At 43.3% G+C, this 22,002-nt stretch overlaps 1 protein-coding gene across 1 annotated transcript in view; it reads right to left on the reverse strand.

Moving 5' to 3' along the window:
• Positions 1–22: 22 nt before the first annotated feature.
• CUNH11orf97 (chromosome unknown C11orf97 homolog) overlaps positions 23–22,002 on the reverse strand; it is a 23,501-nt gene continuing 1,521 nt past the window's right edge. The window contains exons 2-4 of the mRNA XM_019528539.1: positions 21,568–21,672; positions 3,939–4,064; positions 23–1,800 (exon numbers count right to left, since the gene is read on the reverse strand). Of these exons, the coding sequence (XP_019384084.1) occupies positions 1,796–1,800; positions 3,939–4,064; positions 21,568–21,672 (236 nt within the window). The 3' untranslated portion in view covers positions 23–1,795. The remainder of the gene's footprint in view (positions 1,801–3,938; positions 4,065–21,567; positions 21,673–22,002) is intronic.

Here is a 22,002-nt window from a genome sequence, read left to right on the forward strand (position 1 = left end):
TGTAAACATCAGGCATTACAGGTTTTTTGATGTTCCACTTTTATTAAATTAGGACTGATGCTGATTCACAAACTCTTAGGACTGGGCCTAAAAACTGCTGCTATCAATGCAAAGGTCTAGTCTCACAGATTTTAAAGCATTTTTCCATTGTTTTACAATTTTGCACAGATACCTAATGTCACTTTACAGTAAAACAGGACCAAAATACCAGTAGTAACTACACAATTCACTGTTTATACGTGGATAGTACATCTTGCATTGTTAAGTTCCTAACTAATTTGCTGGCCAAGATGCATGCAAGTTTCCTTTTTATGTGGAGATGAATATTTTAATAGCATCTGATAACTAAGAAACACAGTGGTATGAAAGAACTTCAGCAAAATGAAGACCCCATCACTTTCCTAAAAAATATATAAGTGGAGCTCTATACTTTCAAAAAGGACTAATGATTTTGGGTGTCCAACATGAGACAACTCAAAAGGCCCAGATTTTTCAAAGGCAGGTGCTAAGCACTTTGTGAAAAGTAGGTTGCTCGATCTAGGCACCCAAAAAGACAGGCCTCCATTGGTCATTTTGTAAAGTTAATGTCTAGGATGGATTTAAGGGAAAGTCAATATAATATAGGTTCGTTCTGTACCCTTATTCCTCTTCTGCTTTTTTCTCTCTAGCTTTCTTCTCTTCACCCTTTCTGGCATTAAATGGTCCCTATACAGTTCTCTTCTGTCCCCATGTCCTCTCTTCCTCAAAAAATTCTTTGCATTCCCAGGATCCCTGCTTTTCTTCTTATCCTTTTAGTTTCCCATCTCCTGTCCTTTCTCTCTTTTCCTTAAAAGTCACCCTCCTCCACTAAACTCTGCAGACTCCTCCCCTCCCAACAACCCCTTCTTTGCTGTTTTCCAGGCAGGTGTCTAGTTCCTCCCTCTTCCACAGCAGGATCTCATCAGTATCTCTTTCTCCCCCAGCCATTCTTAGGTGAAATGGTGCTCTATGCAAGTAGGGGGATGGGTTGGTGAGCAAGCAAGCTGAAGCCAGATTGCTGCTGGCTTTTTTATCTTCCCTCTTGGCTCTCATGTTACCTCCAAGTTTTGCTGAGATGCAGCCAGGATCACAGCAGCTACAAAGAGGAGAAATACTACCTGCTTCTGTAGCAGCAGCTCCAAGAATCCAAAGGTGCGTATTGCTCCAAAAGGAAAAAAACACAGGTCAGAGTGTCCCGACATGAGTGCCTAAAGTTGGGCATTTAAATCTGTATTAGGCACCTAAGTAAAATGCCTGTTTTTAAAGGGTAGGCCTAGTTTACAAGGAATTTTTTTAAACTGAAATCATTACAGCAGTTCAGTGCGTATAAAGCTGCTTTGTACCACTTTTAAGTGGAATAGCTGTAAATGGATTAAGCACTTTTATGTCTCTGCTACTTTATCCGCGTGAGGGGGCATGTACCACTCTGATACAAATTTTGTATTTAGGAAAGGCCTTAGTAAAATACCACTTGCCTGATATTTCAAATTGAGGTCAAAAAGTGTCAATAAACCTGAGGGGATGATCTGTTCATGCTGTCTACACACAGACAGGGCAAGTCTTTGTATATCCAACCTCTTTTAGTTGCAATGCTCTGGTACTACAGCTGATTAGGTGCCAAGAGACAGATCTAGCATTTTATTTTACAAAAGATTATACACATTCTAGCTGGTGGTACTTGGAGTTTGCTGCAAAAAAAATGATAGTAGTAGTTTTGGTAACACACAGGTGCATCTGCCCTTTGCCGGGGGTCCTCTGTAAAGGGAGATGCTGCTTTTCACCCTGGAGGAAAAAGTATATTGAAACAAAAGAGGTTAGTAAGTGTTTTGCCTGGCAGGGATTTTTTTTTTTTTTTTTAACAGGTTTTTGCCTCAGAATTCTACCACATTGTATATTTACAAGGCGGCTGCATAATTCAGCAGAGTGCATCTAAATTCATTGTGGAACAGTTTACATGGCACAGCATGGGCGCTTTGAGAGAGGAAGAAATGGATACTAGGGATGATGTAGGATGCGAGTATCTATTTGTATATATGCCAACAATTATGAGCCAAAGAAAGTTAATTCCTAGGGGTCACTTTGTAGATAAGTGATGATCTCTAGGCTGGAAGGGAATACTAGTTCAGGAGCCACATGTCCAGCTTGAAATGCACAGAAGAGAAGCCTGCTTTAACAGCAGCTTACGCAGAACACATGAGCTCTGCCTACTTCTGGCCTAGCTTCACTTCTCTTACACAGCTTATAAACTCTGCATGCCTCTGCTTTGAAGCTGTCTTCATTAGAAAATCTAGAAACTCCTCAGGAAGAAAACTCCAGGACATAGCAAGCATGCTATACTACTACCCAGCTGGGGAAAAAAACTGAAGATGCCCAGTGATAACTATAAGGGAAGAGAAAAACCTCCTACAGCTCCCCACTACTCTTACCACATATACAGTAAAATGACTGAGGCAATATATCAATTGAACTATTCCCAAATGTCATAATTGTGTGAAGTGATGTGGTTTTGAAACCTGGACAGAGAGATGAGTGAGCACCCAGACTGGCATGCTTCATAGTGGGCAACTGGAAGAGGGAATGTTTGCCCCACACTTCCGGGGTCCCAGGGAGCAGGTGACTTGTGCTGGGAGCATTTTCATTTTTCTGCTTTTGGTTCTCTCCTAAACAGAAGTTCAGTAAGTCAGCAGCCTGAACTTGACTGAACTCTGCAGTGTGCTTACCTGACCATGGGTGACCAAGGAGGAGGGGAAGTGTTTGAACCTACATTTCCAGGTTCCAGGGACTGGGATGTGGTGAGAGGGCATTATGAAGAGGCATAGTTGAGTAGGGATTGAGGACACAGCTAGCTGTTAGACAGATAGCTTGTATGGAACAAGCAGTGAAAGGGAGCTCATTAATAAACAGTGCCAACAAAGGCGGGGGGCGGAGAAAGGGTGGTAGGGTTCCAGCTGTGTACCAGAGTGGCCAGTTTTGGCAGCAGGGGGGTGATTGAGGGGAAAAGTGATGCAGTGTAGGATGCCTAGAAGACTGATTAGACATATGTCATGAATTATTTGGTGTTCATAAGTAACACTGAACCAGTTCACAGTGAATCAGTTCAAAATAGTACTTGATTTCCCAGGTACACTTTTGAACCATTCCAGCAGTTTTAAGTTGGTTTTACAGGTCTGTACATGTGTGCACCTCAGGTCTTAGCTGAACTGAAATCTATCCAAGTGTTACATGTGTTCATAAACTGAGACCTCATCCCAAATCAGTTTCTTGCCAATGTGAAGTAAAAGGGTTACTGCAGACCTAGACCTGAGAAAACCTATGAGGCCCTAACAAGGATGGAAATTAAAAAGAACAAGTACCTAACAACATTAATCAAAAAGGATTAATCTGCACCTCTAAGCAAGGTTATAGCTCATGATCTTGGGTGACTTACTGCAGCAGCCCTCAACACAGCCCTGGAGAGTTTTGGGACCTACTGGGCATGTCTACACGAGACGTTAAAGGCTCAGTAGACTAATTTTACTGCACAGTAGCATGGTTGGCAAAACCCATGCTAATGAATAGTAGAAATAGTCCACTGCACATTAGTGTTAGAAAAAAAGCATGGGCTGGCGCTATTGCACAGTAGTGCCGATTATGGCACATTAAGTTGTAATTACAGGTACTAAAGCTTAATGCACTGTAATTACAGCACATTAACGAATGTGTAGATGCACGCAATGTCTCTTACTATAAAGGGAAAAGGCAGCTTAGACTTCTTAAACTACTGAGATGCTATGATGAGGGGGACATATAAGTACCCACATGAATAGAATAAAATCAGACAAGGTACAAGTGCAATCAATTTAACAAGTTGTGAGTGTATTATAAAACAGTGTCACACTGTGAGGTACTAATAGTGAAAGCTACTGATTACTGGCTCTTACTTCTTATTCCTCCGTGCCTGGAGTAGTACTTAGGTTGTGAAAGTAAACTGTTCCTGTTCTGTGATGCTGGCTTCAGGCCTTCCATAGATAAATTTCTTTTCACGCTCCAAATGCCTTCCAGAGCCACTGTTAATAATTTGTTAAAATAATGCCATTAAGCACTGATTGCTTTAGCTTGGTTTCTTTTATTTTCACCTATTGTGGTATCAAAGGATTACTATAACCTAAAAATATCTTGTATCTACCTAGTACTGTAACTAGAATCAACAAATCTTAATAGAAACAGGTAATTGCAACAAAATGTTGTAGCACCAGACATTAAACTTAACATGCTTCATTTTTCTAATGTTTTGGACTGACAGATACTGAAAGGCATTATTCTCTGACAGATATGCAATTCAAAACACATATGCTAATTTTCCCAGAAGCTTCCAAAATTATTGTGTTCAGATGGATTTATTTTTCCCAGTCATATACCTTACCATTAATGCTTAGTTCAGTTTTGGTCATACTGTCTCAAGTAAAAAATAGGAGATACAGAACAGGTCCAAGTGAAGGGCAAGGGAAATAGAAAGACTTCTACATAAGGAAAAGTTAAGTTATATAAAATTCATGGTTTAAAAAAATTACCTGGTAGAAATAAATCAAATTATGGGTGTTGTGAAGGTCCTTGGTTGGGTGATGCTTATTTAAGAACAGTGGGATCCCCCTCAATGGAATTGCAAGAAAACAAATTTGAATTTGATCAAAGAAAATGCTTATTACAAAATGTGCAGTCAGCACAACTCACTGCCACAACATTTTATTCAGATGGAGTCAGATACAAAAAAGGACTTGGGGAGAATTGAGGTGCAAAACTGTGATCCAACGTTCTCCTCACCGACCTCCATTCAGTGGCTGCCTAAATTCACTAAGGCTGCTTAGACGTGAACCTCCTGCCCCACAGCGCTTTACTTTAAACTCGGTGCCCCCCTGCACTGAACACAGCACATACTCAGAAGCAGCAGCGTGTTAGTTTGTCCTGGCTCGCTCAATGTCTGCATACATTGCGCGTTTCAGCAGGGCTTTTTGGCGTCTTCATCTAATGGCTGGTTCAACTGAATCAGCTATTAAATAAAAGCTCCAAAAAGCCCATTGAGGCGCTCAGTCAATAGACACTGGGGAGTAGGGTCGAACTAATGCACTTCCTCTTCTGGTAAAGTGCTCTTTTGTGTGTTTTTTTTCATGTCTGTCAGCAGCCAGAGTGCTTCCCTGTATTTGGCTTGAAAATTGCAGAGGCACATATAGGCCCATACTCACAGCTTTGCTTTAGTTCAAAACTGTTGTGGCAGAGCAGCTAGACACCTACCTCCCACCTCAGCCCTACTAGGATCCAAAAACTAGAGAGCAACTACGTTCCTTGAGGGCCTTCCACATGCTTGTAGCACATCTACACACCAATAGGACTGGGCCCCTTAAAAAGGCTATTGTAGCTGCTTGCTTCTGATCTGGCAGAGAGTGGTGCCAACTTCTAAAAAACAGTCTATTGATTAGAAAATCAACCCAGGAAGGGTAAGACCTGAGCTCAGTGCCCTCTTCATGCTGAGGGGGTTCAAATCTGTATTTCCCACCTGCCAGGAGAGTGCCTGTAGCGGGACAGGCCCACAGGGGGACCATGGCACCCCTTGCTGGTGAAAACAATCTTGCATCATGCTAACTCCTCAGGGTAACCTCCTCGTTGCCCTGCCTGCCATGTCTTGATGGAAACTGTATTTTCTGTTGGGACACTGTTCCTGAAAATCCCCGAGTATGCTCACTGGATCTGCTCTTGGCCTATCTTAACCTGATTTGCTGGCCCCCTCAGTCCTAGTCACAGCAACAGACCCAAAATCCACAACCCCACACTGCATGCCATTGACATCTATATCTCACTAACTGACCAGGCCCTGCTAGCCTATCAGTTCCTGTGGGCACTAACTCCTTAGGTGCGTTAATTGTGGTTTCCGGCTGCCCCTATACTCATGACCACGTCCATTCACTGGGTCTTCTGGCCCTGCCTGTTTGTTACCTCCTTCTACTTGCCAGGCCCCTGGCCCTGGCACAGGTTCGGCAGCCCATAAGGTCTCTGAACTTTACAGGGCTGCTCTCTCCCTCTAGCTTTGGCCCACTGGGTCCCTGACCCTGAATGGACCAATCTCTCTGTGTGTCTCTCTCACAATGGGCCCTCAGCCCTGTTTCAGCTTCAGCCTCTGCAACCCTTCAGGTCCCTGACCCACAACCACCCATAGTGCCTCCCAGGCACGCTGTATAGTCTCCACTACACCCCTATTGTCACGATCTAAACCTTATGTTAAAATGAAACATAAGGCAACAACCAGGTGATTTCCACCAGGTGATTTCCACCTTGAGCCCAATCCTATTACTCTGTAGATGTGGTACAAGCATAAGTAGGACACTTGAGGGACCTTGTTGCTCTCTAGTTTTTGGATCCCAGTGGGGCTGAAGTGGGAGCTAGGTGTCTAGCTGCTTGATCATGGCAGTCTGAGTAGCAAGAAGAACAAAAGTGACTCTCTAAAGGGACTGCAGGACAACTGGATTAACAGAATATTTTACTACCCTAGAAGGGTGACAGAACAGAAACTGGAAATCTGTTATCATCTTATCTGCACAGCCCAGTGATTTTATTAAGGTAAAATCTAGTCTGTAATGGAGTTCAGCCAAGCAAAAGATAAGTAAAGGTTTTGAACCTGAGTCTTCAAAACAAGCCAACTGCATGTGATAGACTAACTCAGAGTAAATCAAACAAGCTACACATTTTCTAACACTCCTGAGTTTTTCAATTCAGTGGAGAAGGGCAGCATATCACGAACTCTGCATGATGGGTACAAACAGGTTACATTCCTGAACTCCTGATAGACTGCAAAAATGAGGCTGCAGCTGCTTGTTTTCTTTTTATATTCTGTACAGGACTGAGCCCTGGAAAAATAATCATACACCACGGATAACAGAAAGATGGAGGGAGGGAAGTAACTAAGGGACAATAACACCGCAAAACTCAACCTGACCTTTGAATCACATGCCTCCTTGCGATTATGTTAGAAGGTGAAATTCCAACAGATAGCTAAAACACTTTGTTTGACATTGCCAGCTTCTTTATATTTCTGAGTTTAGCTTAGGAAGTTACTGAACTAAACATCTAGGTCTAGATCCTACTTTGTCTACTAGTTATTGGAGGACTTATATTCCACTCACCTCAGAAATGTGTCACTAGGTCACAAGCGTGATCCTATTCCACCTGAGTGCAGTAAATCTTTTTGTGCTCTCAGTGACCACCTGGTGCACCTCCAGAGGCAGATACTGTTCTATTCATGGCAATACACTGCTCTCTCTTTTTTCAGTGGACAGCCTTAGGTGGCTGCATCTTGTTGGAATCCATCTGGATCTTGCTTCATAAAGCAGGGAGATCAACTGAACCAGCACATCTCACAGACAACAGCACCAGCTTTTTGAAAAGTAAAGGGAGGAGGACTAGTGGTTGCAGCACTTACCCAGGAACTGGGGGACCTAGGTTACCCTGGGGCAACCTAGGCCTACCTTACCCTGATGGAGGGGTTTAAGCTACACTCCACTTCACAAGAAAGTGCTCTAACTCTATGGTCAAGGGCTAGACAGGGCTGAAAGCGTTTTTCAGCCTTCCTGTTGCAGCTAAATCACTGAGCAGAAAGGGATATAAGACTCACAGAGCCAAAAACAGGGCAAATTGGGGGGAAAATACTTCATCCTGGATTAGTGTAAATATGGTATTAATGGTAATACTAGTTTAGCTATCCAGGAGGTCACACTTGGAATATCACGTGTCCTCTGAAATTTCCCATAGAGGCATAATAATAAATGTCATTTTTAAAGCAAGAATACAACTTAATAACTACTTACATTGTGTCAAACAGTGACTTTTCTGTTTGAGAACAAGATCTTTTACCAATACCTAACCCATCTAGAAGGTGACTATGATTCTCCAGTTATGTTCAGGGGAGACTTCCAGGAATGACTGTATATACATCACCTAATCAACCGTGCACTTCAGCAAATCCTGGGAGAAATATTTTGGGGCTGGTTCTATTTTATCAAAGCTAACCAAGCATTCAGAATGCCCATCATGGTGACATTTCCCAGATGATAACACAGGTGGCAGCATCTATTCATGGCCAAACTGAATGTTTCAAAACAGCTTTGATTCACTGGTAGACAAAGTACAGCAATACAAGCCCATTTCAAGCCATTAGACATACGTTTGTAATAGACATAAATCCTGATTCAGTTTCTAGGGAAATTGTGGAATCTCCATCATTGGAGGTGTTCAAGAAGAGGTTGGACAAGCATTGGTCAGGGATGATCTAGGAATAGCTATGCCTATGCTCTGCTATAGATCTTTCCCATGCTTCCAGCCTTTGCTAGTTGCCACATGGGGCCCAAGGAAAGAATTTTTTCCCCTCCTGCTGCTACATGTCAGATGTTTTTTCACCTTCCTCAGAAGCATTAGATGTTGGCTACAGCCAGGACTGGAGATTTTGACTGGGGTGTGCCAGCACTTCTGCTGGGACTTCAATCTGGAAGTTCCTGGTTGAGGGTCTTGCCCCTCCACTCATGGTCAAACTGATCATCATTATTTAGGATCAGGAAGGAATTTTACTCCGTAGTCAGACTGGCTCAGACTGTGGTTTATTCTGCTTTTTTCTGTAGAAGACATGGCTCTTTCCCTTGGATCTCTAGAGCTCATTTTAACAACCCTCACAGCTGCAGGACATTGGCCACTGCAGTCCCTCTACTTTAGCTGTAGCAAGTTAGGTTGCCATGCCTTGTGGTTGTGTTAGCATTGACCATGTAGTTTTACTAATAGGTTAGGCAATGAATTTATACAGAATGGTTTGGATAGAGATGCTTCCGCCTCTTGTTGGGGGGAGGGGAGGTTGGAGTAGATGGTCTCTGCAGATCCTGTCCTGCCCTGCTTTTCTGATTCCATGATTTATGCTAAGTTCTCAGTCCTGCACCACTAAATTTGGGAAAAGATTTTGTGCTGATTTATGGAGGCAGAAACAAGCCTTTAATCTCCAGAAGGGAGTTAATGTGTGTAGATTTTCCACATTTTATAGTTACAGGTCATATTTTGTGAAAACCGCCTGAGCATGTGAGCAAATGTACAAAGTTCTATAGAATTAAAATCTCAGCCTGTTTTCCTGACACCTCTTCATGGATATTGTTCAGCCTACCACCTCAGGCTTAGCTCGAGTAAGATAGAGGTCTTCATCTCAAGCTTGCTTATTATTTCTTTTTGTGATCATTGCATACAACCAGAGATATGCGGCAGAAAATTTTCCAGTGCTTTATTTTTCCGTGGGAAATTTTCCATTTCTAGAAATTAACTGGTTTCTGAAATTCATTAGTAACAATGAATGGATGCCAATACAATACTAGGCAAGCTTGGCATTTTCGAAGTTGTAATTAATGTTTTTCAGGTGAGTATCCCTAGGAAGTCTGTAAGAGAGTACATGTTTTATTGATTTGTAAACAGGACGGTAAACACTAGGGCTGTGCGAAGCTTCGGTCGCCGATTCAATTTGGAGATTTGGCTGGATTAGGTAGCCGAATCTCTGAATCTAAATCAAATTGGGAGACCAATTAAAAGGTCTGAATTGAATCGTAAGCCTCTGAATCGATTCGGAAAAGGTTCAGTGCTGCTTTGGAGATTCGGCCATAGACTGAACACTGGACACAGCTGCCTCCAGCTGGTAAGTCAGTTGTGGTGAGCAGAGGGGGGAAGAAGGGGCATGGGGGGGGCGGGGGACAGATCAACGCACCCACAGCAAGGGAGGGATTGCGGCTGGGCTGCCAAGGAGGGGGTCGGGCAGCTTGCGCTGCTGCGCACCACTGGTCTGGAAGCTCCTCACGTGGCGGCTTGTCCAGCGACTCTCACTGTTGCTTCTGCCACTGGCCTGGGAGGGCATGGGGTGAGCACGTGTGCACCAGGATCTGCATGCAGCAGGTGGGGCCAGGGCTGTGCCAGGAGAAAGACAGAAGGCACTGGGAGTGGGAGCTATGCCACCGCTCAGCCAGCTGGTGCAAGGCCGGTACAAGACTGAGTCCCTATGCTGCCTCCAGACAAGTGGTGTGTAGCGGTGGGAGCTGGCCCGGGCTCCCTGCACTTCCTAGATGAGCAGCGGCTTTGCCCCGGCTGGGTTAGACAACCCTAAACCTAACCCTAATCCTAAACCTAACCCTTCCCTCCCCGCTCTACCCAGCACAATGGACCTACCAGCTAGAGGCAGCTGTATCCAGCATCCAGGACAGCTGCCTGCTTAGTATGGCTGAATCTCTGAAGCAGCGCTGAATCTTCGGACCCGATTTGGCTGAATTGAATGGGGACAGTGATTCAAATCATCAAATCAAATCACTGTCCCTCCAAATCAGCTGAATCCAAATCCAAAGCAAATACTTGCTGCTTCACACAGGCCTACTAAAATACACTCACATAATAACCCAAACCAAAAATCAAGTTATGAATTCACCTAATTGGCTGTGCAGGTCAAATCAAAACCAAGCCACAGCATATCATCCACAGTTCTTTGGGTGTGCTAAAATTAGTGTGTCAATAGTTTTCTGTGCCTTCATTTTTTTTCTTAAAATTTAAACAAACAATTTAAGGGAAGTATATGCTGTGTATTGTCTACATTTTGACAAGTATTCGAATAAAAATAATTTCTTTCCACATAAAGCTTTGAATTTGCTTGAATATAACATTTAAACCACATTAAGTGTGCTGTATTTAATTTTTTTCCTAATCAAATATTTCAGTTCAAATACTTGTGGGTATTGGAACATAAAATTAACAGGGAGGTACTTTTTCAGTTTTTTTACTAAATATAAGTCAAATAAACATATTAAATCAAATCACACTCTATTTAGGGCATTGGAAAATTTTCCACTTCAAAATTTTCTGGAAAACCCACATCTCTGCGTACAATGATATGATCTTGCTTGTTAGTCAAATCTGTAATCCGGGCTTCATCTCTGGCCTTACTCTAAGTTCTCACATCTAGGTTATGCTTAGCTCTTACGGACTCTTTCTTCGTGATGCCTCTTAGATAAGATCTTTCCTACCAACCTACGTAGTTAAGTCTCCCATCAAAGCTCTTGTTAACTTGTATTTTGACTACTACAACATTCTTTTCTCTGGGTTGAAAAGGGCAAACTTGCCCTGCACATATCCACCAGGATTGCTGCTGATGTTGCAAAGATAATTTTCTCCGCTGTTGCTTAGACCACATATCCCCTCTCCTTCTATTCCTGCATTGGCTCCCCTCCTTCTCAGTTGTACCAAACATAATCAACTCCTTGTCCCCTTTGAGGCATTTTACAACACACTGTCATTCTACCTATTAGAGCTGCATGAAGCTTTGGTCCTTGATTTGATTTGGTGGAGATTTGGCCCAATTTGGTGGCTAAATCTCCAAATCTGAATGAAACTGGAGGACCCTTTAATCTCTCTGAATCGAATCGGAACCCTCCTAATTGATTTGGAGAGATTTGGAAAGATTCGGACATAGAGACAGCTTTAAATGTTTTTTCTACATATCTCTAGGTAGCAGGGGCTTGTGAGTGCTGCGATGTTGAGGCCCATGGAGCATCCCACATAAGCACAGGAGAGGGTGTCCCCACCACACTTGGCAGCAGACCTGTGTCACAGGGCACTAAAGTGCCTGCTCCTAGAAGAGCGGAAACTACCTGGGGAGAGCTGGAAGAGACGGGGAGAGCTGGAAGAGATGGACAGAAGCCCAGGTGCAGGTTATCAGGGCAACAGGCTAGAGAACAAATTAGCCTGCACCAGGACCTGTCAGCTGATCAGAAAGGGCAGGGCCCTTATAAATCCCCAGGCTGGAACTAGGGAGGGCAGTTTGCTCCCAGCAGCCAAGCAGGAAAGAGCCCTCCTAAAGGGAGCTAGGGGAAGAGGCCTGAGAGTGAGTCTAGCTTCTGAGAATGTCTGGGGCAAAGTTTGATTCTTTTAAAGGGGTGGAGAATGATGGGAGCTTATGTGTTATGTTATAGCCTGGGGCTTATGTTTTGTTTACTGTTTCATAACAACCGGTTGTTTGGGTGAAGCTATTTGGGGAAGGAGGAGGCCTCACTGGAGGCCCACTGCAGTGCAGGGACCTGGGCACCAGTGAGGGCACAGCATAAGAGGTGGGGGGACCCCAGCACCAGCGAGGGCACGGCATGAGGGGCCAAACTGCATTAAGGCCTAGACTGGACAACATCAATGCCATCTGCAAGGCTTGGTGTGATAAAGGGGTGGCTTGGAGCCATGCATCTAGCCCATAATGCTAGGGTGCCCCCAAACACATTGTGAAATGGGACCCACAAGTGGTCTGGGAACCCACAGGGTTCAGAGAGTCTATCAAACCATGTCCAAGAGGACTTGAAGGCAGCCTCCCTATTTTTATAAATACATCAAGACGTGGCGGGTGAGAATTGAGGCTGCCCATTGGGCCAAACTAGCATGGTCGAGGAGCCTTAGGAGATCACGGCCATCCTTAGGGATCCCATCCTGTGATAACCGGGAAGTGGACCAGAAGCCCTTCTGGTCCACTTCCGGGTCTGCTGGGGAGTATACTGGGCCCCCTGTCTCTTCCATGCCCCTTGGCTTGGCAACTGGTGCCTCCTGGGACTGTAGGGGGGCACCTGGGGTCCCCCTGTGGCCAACTGCTGAGTTGGGGGGGTCCCCCTGCATGTTCCCCGGCAGACCTTCCAGGTTCACCACTGAGCATATGGAGGGCCCCCTGCACTCCTGTGGGATGCTCCATGCGCCCCAGCACTGCAGTGTTCACAAGCTGTACCTGCTACCTCAAGGTACATAGAAAAAACTTTTTAAAGCTGTGTCTTTGGTTGAATTGCTGATTCTCTGAATCTGCACTGAATCTTTGGATTCCGCCAAATCCAATCGGAGACAGTGATCTGAATCAATGAATTGAATCGCTGTCCCTGATTTGGGCCAAATCTGAATCGAATAGGGCCTGCTACGCACACCCCCACTACCTATGGTTTCTCATTGAGTGATGGGTCACCTCTTGCCTTTAATCAACCCATGGTGCCCAATGCCAACCCACATATTTGGTAGATTCCCCTTATAAACAACCATGAAGCTATGTCACTTCCTCCATTTAATCTTTCTTTAAAAACTCTCCTTCACCATTATGTCTACAACAACTTGACAACAATTGCAACCTACTGAGGTTATTATCTGCAGTGCTGACCAATGTTGTCCTATTTCCTTATATTACCCATCAATTTTTCCACTCCTGTCTCATATTTAGATTGCAGTCTTTGGGTAAGGGACAGTCTTTCAGTCTGTTTTTGCAAAATGCCTAGCCCAATGGCCTCCTGGATCCCAAGTAGGCTCCTGAACACTATAGCAATTACAAATCAACAACAACAACACAATAAATGGCTACACTTCGAAAATGTGGGTAGTAATTTTTTCATAGGAATGTAAAGATTCAAATAGAGTCAAAGTGTTTTTGCAGAACACAAATGCTGTCAAATAAGATTACAAGAGTGGTTGATTGATAAAGGTAACTACATAGATATAATATAATTTTATAAGTCACTTTACATAGGGGGTGAACAGATGTAACAATTATACCAGTACAAAATGATTCCAGTAAGTGCTGTTTCAATATAACTACCAAATCTATATATTCCTATAAGAGTGTAAGTGGAGCAAAACTTTAACCTTGTTTCCTCCAGAATTAAACTTAGTTATTTAACTCGAAGAGCTAAAGAAGAATGCAGACATAACAACTATATTGGAACAGCTAATGTGGCAACTCCTTTTTTGCACTTTTAAAGCTTAAAGTTGTATCTGCCTGTAACCTTATTAGCATAAAATATTCTGATTAAAACATTAGTACTATCAAGAAGTAAGGAGCTGTAAATGGAGAAAATGGTTAAACAGAGATGTTTCTAGTAAGATTCTACAGGGATTTGTATTATGCCCACTGCTGGTCAACATTTTAAATGCGTTCTAGAAACAAATATAAAATGGAAGCTATTTAAAACTTGAAGATGATCCAAAGATTGGCAGAGAAAATGAAGAGAACTGAGAATAATATAGGACAATGTAGGCTTCTTGGTAAGCTGGGCCCACTTAAACATAATATTTTTAATAGAGCCTAAAACAAAATGACATGTGCAGGAAAAGGAATGCAGTTTTAACCAAGCTTTCATCCATTCAGTGAGTGCCATAGTGATCTTGTATTGTTCTAGTTTTTTGTGCAGTATCAAGTCAAATGTCCACAGAAGTCTAAGGGCCAACTCCTATTTCACTTTCATGGCTAGGTAAATGGCACTTAGGCAGTAAAAGTACAGTCTTTGGTACTTACTTGGCTTTACAGATTTTCTTGGCACATGGAATGGGATCAGATGCATGCAACTGCTGGAATAAGGGAGAAGGAGGACCCTCCAATCTTTTAGCACAATAGTGTTCAATCTATGACCTGATGGCCAGATTCAAGACTCCAAAGTGAGGGCCAGCTCCAGTCAGCACAGGGGATCAGCAGCAAGCACCTCAGCCCAGTGCATCCCCTTCCCTGCCCTGTACCCTGGCACTGATTCCTTCCATAGTTCTCCCTGCTCTCTCCCTGTTCCTCTATCCTTAGACAAGGGCTGCTTACTGGGGATAACTAGATGATCTCCAGAAGTTCCTTCCAATGCTAGTTTTCTATAATAAAACCTCTCTTCCCTCCATTTCTCTCCCCTTCCTTCTGACCTCAGCTACCTCTCTTCCCCCTTCCCTACTAAAGTAGTGGTAGCCTGTAGCATCTGGGTTGCACACACCACTCTTGCTCTAAAAGGTTGAGTTCTCTAGCTTTAGCACAATAGTTTAGTAGCTAGAGCACTTTCCCAAATGGTTCAGGTTCTAGGCTCTCCTAGGTCCAGATGGGAATTGAATCTGCATTTCCTACTTCCCTGAAAATCCTCTAATCAGTAGGCCATGGGCTAGACGTTCCCAGAGCACCCCTCTCTTGCAGCTGGCCCACTGGGCAGCAAAAATGGAAGATATGTGGAACCAAAGGAAAAATATGCTATGTAAACCAGACACTACCCTGAAAGGGAGGGGGACCTGGCCTCTCTTCCTCTGAGGCAGAAACTATCCCACTGCCAGGGCTGGAGCCAGAACCCAGGGCTCCCTCCCTTTCAAAGCAGTATCCGCCTCACTGAGCTGCTCCTCATTGGTTTGCTCACCTAATCCCAGCCACAGTATCTTCCTTTCTTGGGTAGCCAGTGGATTAACTTCAAGGAGTCCCCCAGAGCTTGGTCCTTGGGCCTGCACTGTTCAATTTCTTTATTAGTGCCTTGGATGAGGGGGTGAAAAACACCCTGTTTAAGTTTGCAGATGACACCAAGATTTGGGGTGAGGCTGGCAAACTAGAAGGGAGGGACAGGATACAGTTGGACCTGGACAGGTTACAGGGGTGGGCAAATGAGAATAGGATGTGTTTCAATACAAGTGCAGGGTGCTGCACTTGGGCAGTAAGAACCAGCAGCATACCTACAGACTGGGGAATGCTCTTCTCAAAAGCACAGTGGCAGAAAGAGATCTTGGAGTCATTACTGATTCCAAGATGAACATGGGCTGCCAATGCAAGGATGTGGTCAGTAGGGCTAACCATACCCTGTCATGCATCCACAAATGCATTGCAAGCAGAGCCAAGGAGGTGATCCTCCCTCTCTATGTTACACTGGTCACTCCGCAGCTGGAGTACTATATCCAGTCCTGGGCATCACACTTCAGGAGGGATGTGGACAGCATGGAGAAGGTCCAAAGGAGGGCCACTCACATCAGAGGGCAGCAGGGCAGACCCTACGAGGACAGGCTACAGGACCTTAACCTGTTCAGCTTTTGCAAGAGAAGGCTGAGAGGGGACCTGGTGGCTGTCTACAAACTTACTAGGGGGGGACCAGCGGGGAATGGGAGAGACCTTGTTCTCCTGAGTGCCTCCCCGAATAACAAATCATAACAGCCATAAGTTGACTGAGAGTAGGTTTGAACTAGACATTAGAAGGCACTGCTTCACAATCAGGACAGCTAGGATCTGGAACCCACTTCCAAGGGAAGTGGTGCTGGCTCCTACCTTGGAGGGTCTTTAAGAGGAGGCTTGACAATTACCTAGCTGGGGTCATTTGAGCCCAGTTTTCTCTCCTGCCCAGAGCAGGGGGTCAGACTAGAAGATCTGCAAGATCCCTTCCGACCCTACACCTATGAATAAGAGGTCACTCTGAGCAATATATAACTTTTTGTTCTGGTGGTTAGAACATTGCTATGGAGTAAGAGCTATCAATTAAAACTCCTCTGGGTGAGGGGACCTAAAACCTAGATCTCCCATTCTCTGAGGAAGCATGGTAGTCACTAGGTTATTTGGTTTAAAGGGTGGAAGACCTCTCTGACCCCTCTGTGGTTTTGTGGGGGAACTCACACAGACTTATGTGTAGCCAGACTATTTCATTCTGCCTTGCATCCTATATGGCAAGAGTGGAGCCTTCGGAGTATGCTGGGGAAGAAAGCACAAAGCAAACATAGCTACATAGGTTGATACAGAATACACAATTTGGGCAAGTGCCAAAAGCTGCACTTACTTACACAGCTATGTAAGTGCCACTTAAAGAGCTAAATCTCATTTCAGCATTATGTACCCGTTACCTTTCCCAATCAAACTTTTAATCATGTAAAAAAAAATATAATCAACTTGATAACCTATTTTCCATACTAATCCATGTGGACTGGCATCAATTATAGTTGCCTACTTTAATTTTTAATTAAGTCCTATATAGCTGTTCCATTTGGTTGTCAGTAATTTATGCTGAGTTAATAAATCTATAGTTACCCAAACCATTTACTTTTTTTGAAATATTGGCATGTTAGCTCTCCTCCAGTCCTGGAACTTCCCTAGTGATCCAAGAGTGACTGTTAATAAACATTAATGACCCATAAAGATCCATCGCCAGCTTTTTAAAAAACTTAGATACAATTGATCTGGGACTGCCCATTTTAAAATGCTTAATTTTAGTAGGTGCCATGTAACACCAACCTTAGTTACTGCTACAGTGGAAAGTATTTCATCATCATTCTCTGCTAGGAATACTTCATTTGTTTTTGTTTTTTCCTGCCACATATAACGTAAATATGCATTGAACACTTTTACCTTTTCTGTTTTATTTAGTAACAGTCCTACTATAACCATCTAGTAATGGATTCCCTTCTTTTGTCCTCATCTCTACAGGGTAGCAGATTTCCCCTTGAATTTCCTTGTTTCCCTTATCAGTTTTCTGCATTTCCTAGTTTCTAATTTATATTCGTTAACAACCTCCCCTCTGGCTCTTGTAGAACTAGATAGATCTATCATTTCATTAATGTGTTGACTCAAACAATCATTTTTGGTAAGGACCCAACAGATAGGCTGGAAAAGCAGATTTTTCTGAATGTGCTACAGCAGATATTGCGCAGTTAGCAAATCATTTTAAATCAAATCATCCTCCAAAAGAACAAACTGATGTTAACCATTCTGCAAATCTACAGAGTAGAATGTATTTCAAGGAGCAGTACTGTTGTGGCACAGAAGTGGACTGCATGATGTATACTTTTATCCTTAATGATTTTATGACACCCAGCATCTTCATGGGTTGGTAACAGTGTTGCCAAGTAATTCTGGTAGGTTGCTTGTACTTGAATGGAAAATATTTCAAATGTCACAGACTTAAGCAAGGCAGGCTAATTAAAGAGATGGAAACGGTTAAGTAAAACATAATTAGAAAAATAAAGACATTCATATTTAGTATCTGGTCACTAACATAAGTACTGTATATGGCAGATCTTTACTTAAATAAAACCATCTCTTCTAGTCATAGGGAATTTTTCCAAATCTGCACCTGTCTATTGGACAGGGGGGAAAAAAACAGCCTGAGAGAAGAGAACGGGGAAAAAAAAAAAAAAGAAAAAGAAAAAACCCCAGCTAGCTCCTCACAACAGCTGTCCCTCACCAATAGTCCCTCACATTTTTCTGTCCCCTACCAGTAGTCCCTCACATGTTGCCCCCCAAACAGAACAGTGGGATCTTGCTCTAGGAAATCAGGGTCATTAAGTGAGTGTGTGTATATATACATGGCAATAGCTGTAAATATTAAGTCATTAAAAAAAACAAAAATACAGTAAAATGCCCTTTCACACTGTTTTTGTGGATATCAAAAGCAATTTAATAATGAATGGCTAATTATTGAGACTGAATAACAAAATATTCTGAGCATGTTTTATAAAGGTTTGCAAGTCATCTTACATATATTATCTTCAGCTGTAATGCAATCATATTTTATAACATTAAGGAAAAAATCTTTTAATCCCTGAACACCACAGAGAACATCCAATGAGAATACTGAGTATTGCACAAGGAATATAAAAATGGCTCTTGAGATTACTCAACAGTGATCTCATTCTCCTCTCACAGTCCACTAAAATGTTGTCAAGCATTAAATCTTAAAAATTTGGCAGGCAGCCAAGATCTTGCAACCTTCTTCGGGTAAAGGAGATCTGTTTGGTCTTCATAAAAATGGAATTTTAGTGTACAGTGGGAATTCAAAATTTAGACTGAAAACAAGGGGGCTATTAAAAAAACAATATACAAATAGAAGTTTAGCAGTAGGACCATAAAGGAAGGAGCTAGAAATATGGGCCAGATTCACATGGAAGCTATATGTTCATTGAAGAAAAGTGTTTTTACACTGAGATGACTAGTTTACCACAATACAGCTATCTTGATGTAAAATCCCAGTGGAGACCAGGTAAATGCCACTTCTACCCCAGTGTAGCAAGCTGAAGTGAACTCAGGCAGACAGTGTAGGGCTGACCTTGACTGGCTCCCCCAGGATAAAACTACCTGTGCATTGTCTTTACTGGAATTTTATATCAAAATTATTATGTTTATATTTAAAAAATACATGCATGGTAGGAAAGACAAAGTTTTGAGAGAGGATTTCCACAATTTAAAATGTGTTCTATATTCAGACAGCGAGAACATGTGTCACAAGCTTAGATTTATATCTAACTTTTGGCAATATGAAGAAAGTATGGTAGCTAATATGAATTCTATCTGAAAAGGCATAAATGCATGTAGCACTCTAAGTTTTAGTAAAACTGAGACCTTATAAAAGCAAAAGTAATTTTGTTTATGCATGAACATTTTTACTTCCAAATGACATGGGTTCATAGGAAGGTAGGGCTGGAAGGAACCTCATGAGGTCTTCTACTCCAGTGGTTCTCAAACTTTTTTTTTTTTTTGTATCCAGACCCATTTGTAAACATCTATGGCCAGTCCCGACCCACTGCACACCACCCCCAGGTCCCAGCCCCACAGTGTGTGGGGATTGGTGGGGTTTGTGTGGGGCTGGGGGAGGCTCCAAGCAGCCCCTTGCAGGCTGGAACTCTGACAGCCTGCAAGGAAAAAACCACTGTTTCACATGGTTTTTCTCCTTTAAAAGAGAATCTGTTTTTAAAGTTTGTTCCCAACCCTTTCATATATTCTTGCAATCCACTTTTGGGTCATGACCCAGGGGTTGTGAAACACTGGTCTATTCCAGCCCTCTGTGCAAGGCAGAATTATCCTTGACTACATCACTCCAGCAAGCATCTGTCCAACCTGCTCTTGAAAAATTCCAGGGATAAAGATTCCTCAACTTACCTAGGTAACTTGTTACGGTGCTTGACCACCTTCATAGTCAAGAAGCACCTTCTAATCTTCAACCTATATTTCCCCAGCTGCAGGTTGAGGCCATTGTTCCTAGTCCTGTCCCCTATGGACACAGAAAAAAGCCCATCTCCATCCTCTCTGTACTCCTCAGGTATCTGAAGACTTATCAAATCCCACATCAGTCTTCTCTTCTCCAGACTAAATAACCCTAGCTCTTTCAGCCTTTTCTCATAAGCCATGCTTTCACTGAAGTCTTTCCAATCTTTCTTGAAGTGTGGGGCCCAGAACTGGACATGGTATACCAGTTTTGGTGACGCCTCACCAAAGCTGGTGAGACTTCACCAGTGCTGAATAAAGCAGTAAAATTACTTTCCTTGATTTACAAGTGACACTCCTATTAATACAACCCAGTACACCATTGGCCTGTTTTGCAACAAGAGCGCATTGTTGATTCATATTTGGTTTATGGTCTCCTGTAATCTCCAACTCCTTCTATGCAGCCTCGTCAGTGATTCCCCAGTCTATATTTGTGCATGCAATTATTTGGGCCAAATGCAGGACTTGGCACTTGCCTCTGCTGAATTTCACTTGGTTGAACTGCAGACCATTTTTTTTCCAATCTATCCAGGTCATTCTGGAAGCTACCCTTACTCTCCAGACTGTTTTGCAACTCCACCCAACTTGGTGCCAGCTACAAATTCGCTAAGCATGCATGCAATCCCATGATCAACTTCATTACTGAAGATATTAAACAATACCAGAAGCAGAGCAGATCCTGGGGAGCCCCACCCGATATTGACTACTAGCTGAGCATGATGATCCAACCATTTATGTACCCACCTCACTGTACTTTCAGCTAGTCTGTGTTTCCTTTGTTGTTGATGAGAACATCATGGGACACTGACAAAAGCCTTGCTAAAGTCGAGGTATAACACATGTGATTTGGGAAACTCTAAGAGATGCAAAGTGTTGCAAATCAAGGTTTACAAAAATAGGATACTGAACTTGTGACTTCAAGCTAGACAGACCAAATATTTTAAAAACAAATTCCAACTAAGTACAAGCTGATTTTTATATATAAACTGCAGAAAGTTCTACTCTAGATAGAAAACCTGATATCAGTTTGTATTTTAATCCCTAGGTGTTTTATTTAAGAAAAAAATATCCACAGGGCTAGGCAAAATTCAGAAGGCTGTGGCAGGTCTTCGTCCAGCAGTAGTCTAATTTTTTCAGCGGCAAAATTAAAATGCTATGGAATGCTGAAAATCAATTCTAGATTTCAAATGGCAACTCGTCATGTTTTTTTTGCCTCTTTTATAAGTTAGGTTTCATATTTTAAAGCACATCTCTAGTCCCAGGGACTAAACTCACAAACAGGACGTTTAGACTAAAGTAGCCTTCCTCCATAACCACAAGCAAAGCATACAAGTGCCAAAAATCCTTTGCCTGAATAAATACCATTTACTAATACAATCCGGCAATCAGAGCCCAAATGCTTTGCGAGGGTTTTGTGGATTTGTTTTTATTTTTTGTTTCTTGAAAGGGAAAGAGCCATTTCTTCTGTATAGTGCTATCACGAAGATAATATCTGTCATAGGGGAATTGGATCAAGCTAATAGACCATCTCCAAATGTCTGTGTAATGTCAGACCGATACATTGGATGAACTACTTCATGCTCTATTATGTACTCCCCTAATCTCAGACCCACGAAGCAAATACCGAGCCATTGAGCTAATTAGACTACCAATGCGACTACGCCTTTGGCTTTCAAGAAGGATGCTCGCCTGCGTCACCCCTCATGAGTGCATCTGATGCCATTTCTCAAACGCTTGCTTATCTGGCAGGCGCGGAGAACGATTACCTGCAGCTGGCTGTTTAATTTGACATTCGTCTCTCCGAAAATAAAGCTCTTCCTCCAGGATCTCCTTCACTCTCTTAGGCGGCTCGACATATACAAATTTCTTCCCTGTTGGGAAAAGACATCGTAGGTGGGGTTACTTTACATCCCCCCCTCACTTTTTGCAGACCTCCTGTCTTACAGGAGTGGAAATGGGGGCACCCTGTCACACCACGACTGGGGGGTGAGGTGGGGATCCATTTGCCCAGGTGGCTGGGCAAGGGGCTGCCCCCCCGCCCCGCTGGGCTGGCTCTAGAGGTGCAGGGAGAGGGGCACCTGCCCGGCTACCTCCCTGGGAGCTTGGGCCGCTTCCAGGGGGGCCTCCCCACGCGGGGAGAGGCCGGGGGGCGCGAGGCGGGAGAGCCGAGGCCCGGGGCGGGGGCCGGGGACGCCAGGCTC

The sequence above is a fragment of the Crocodylus porosus genome, unplaced genomic scaffold (assembly GCF_001723895.1).
Source record: "Crocodylus porosus isolate Cpor-Errol unplaced genomic scaffold, CroPor_comp1, whole genome shotgun sequence".
Classification (NCBI taxonomy): domain Eukaryota; kingdom Metazoa; phylum Chordata; order Crocodylia; family Crocodylidae; genus Crocodylus; species Crocodylus porosus.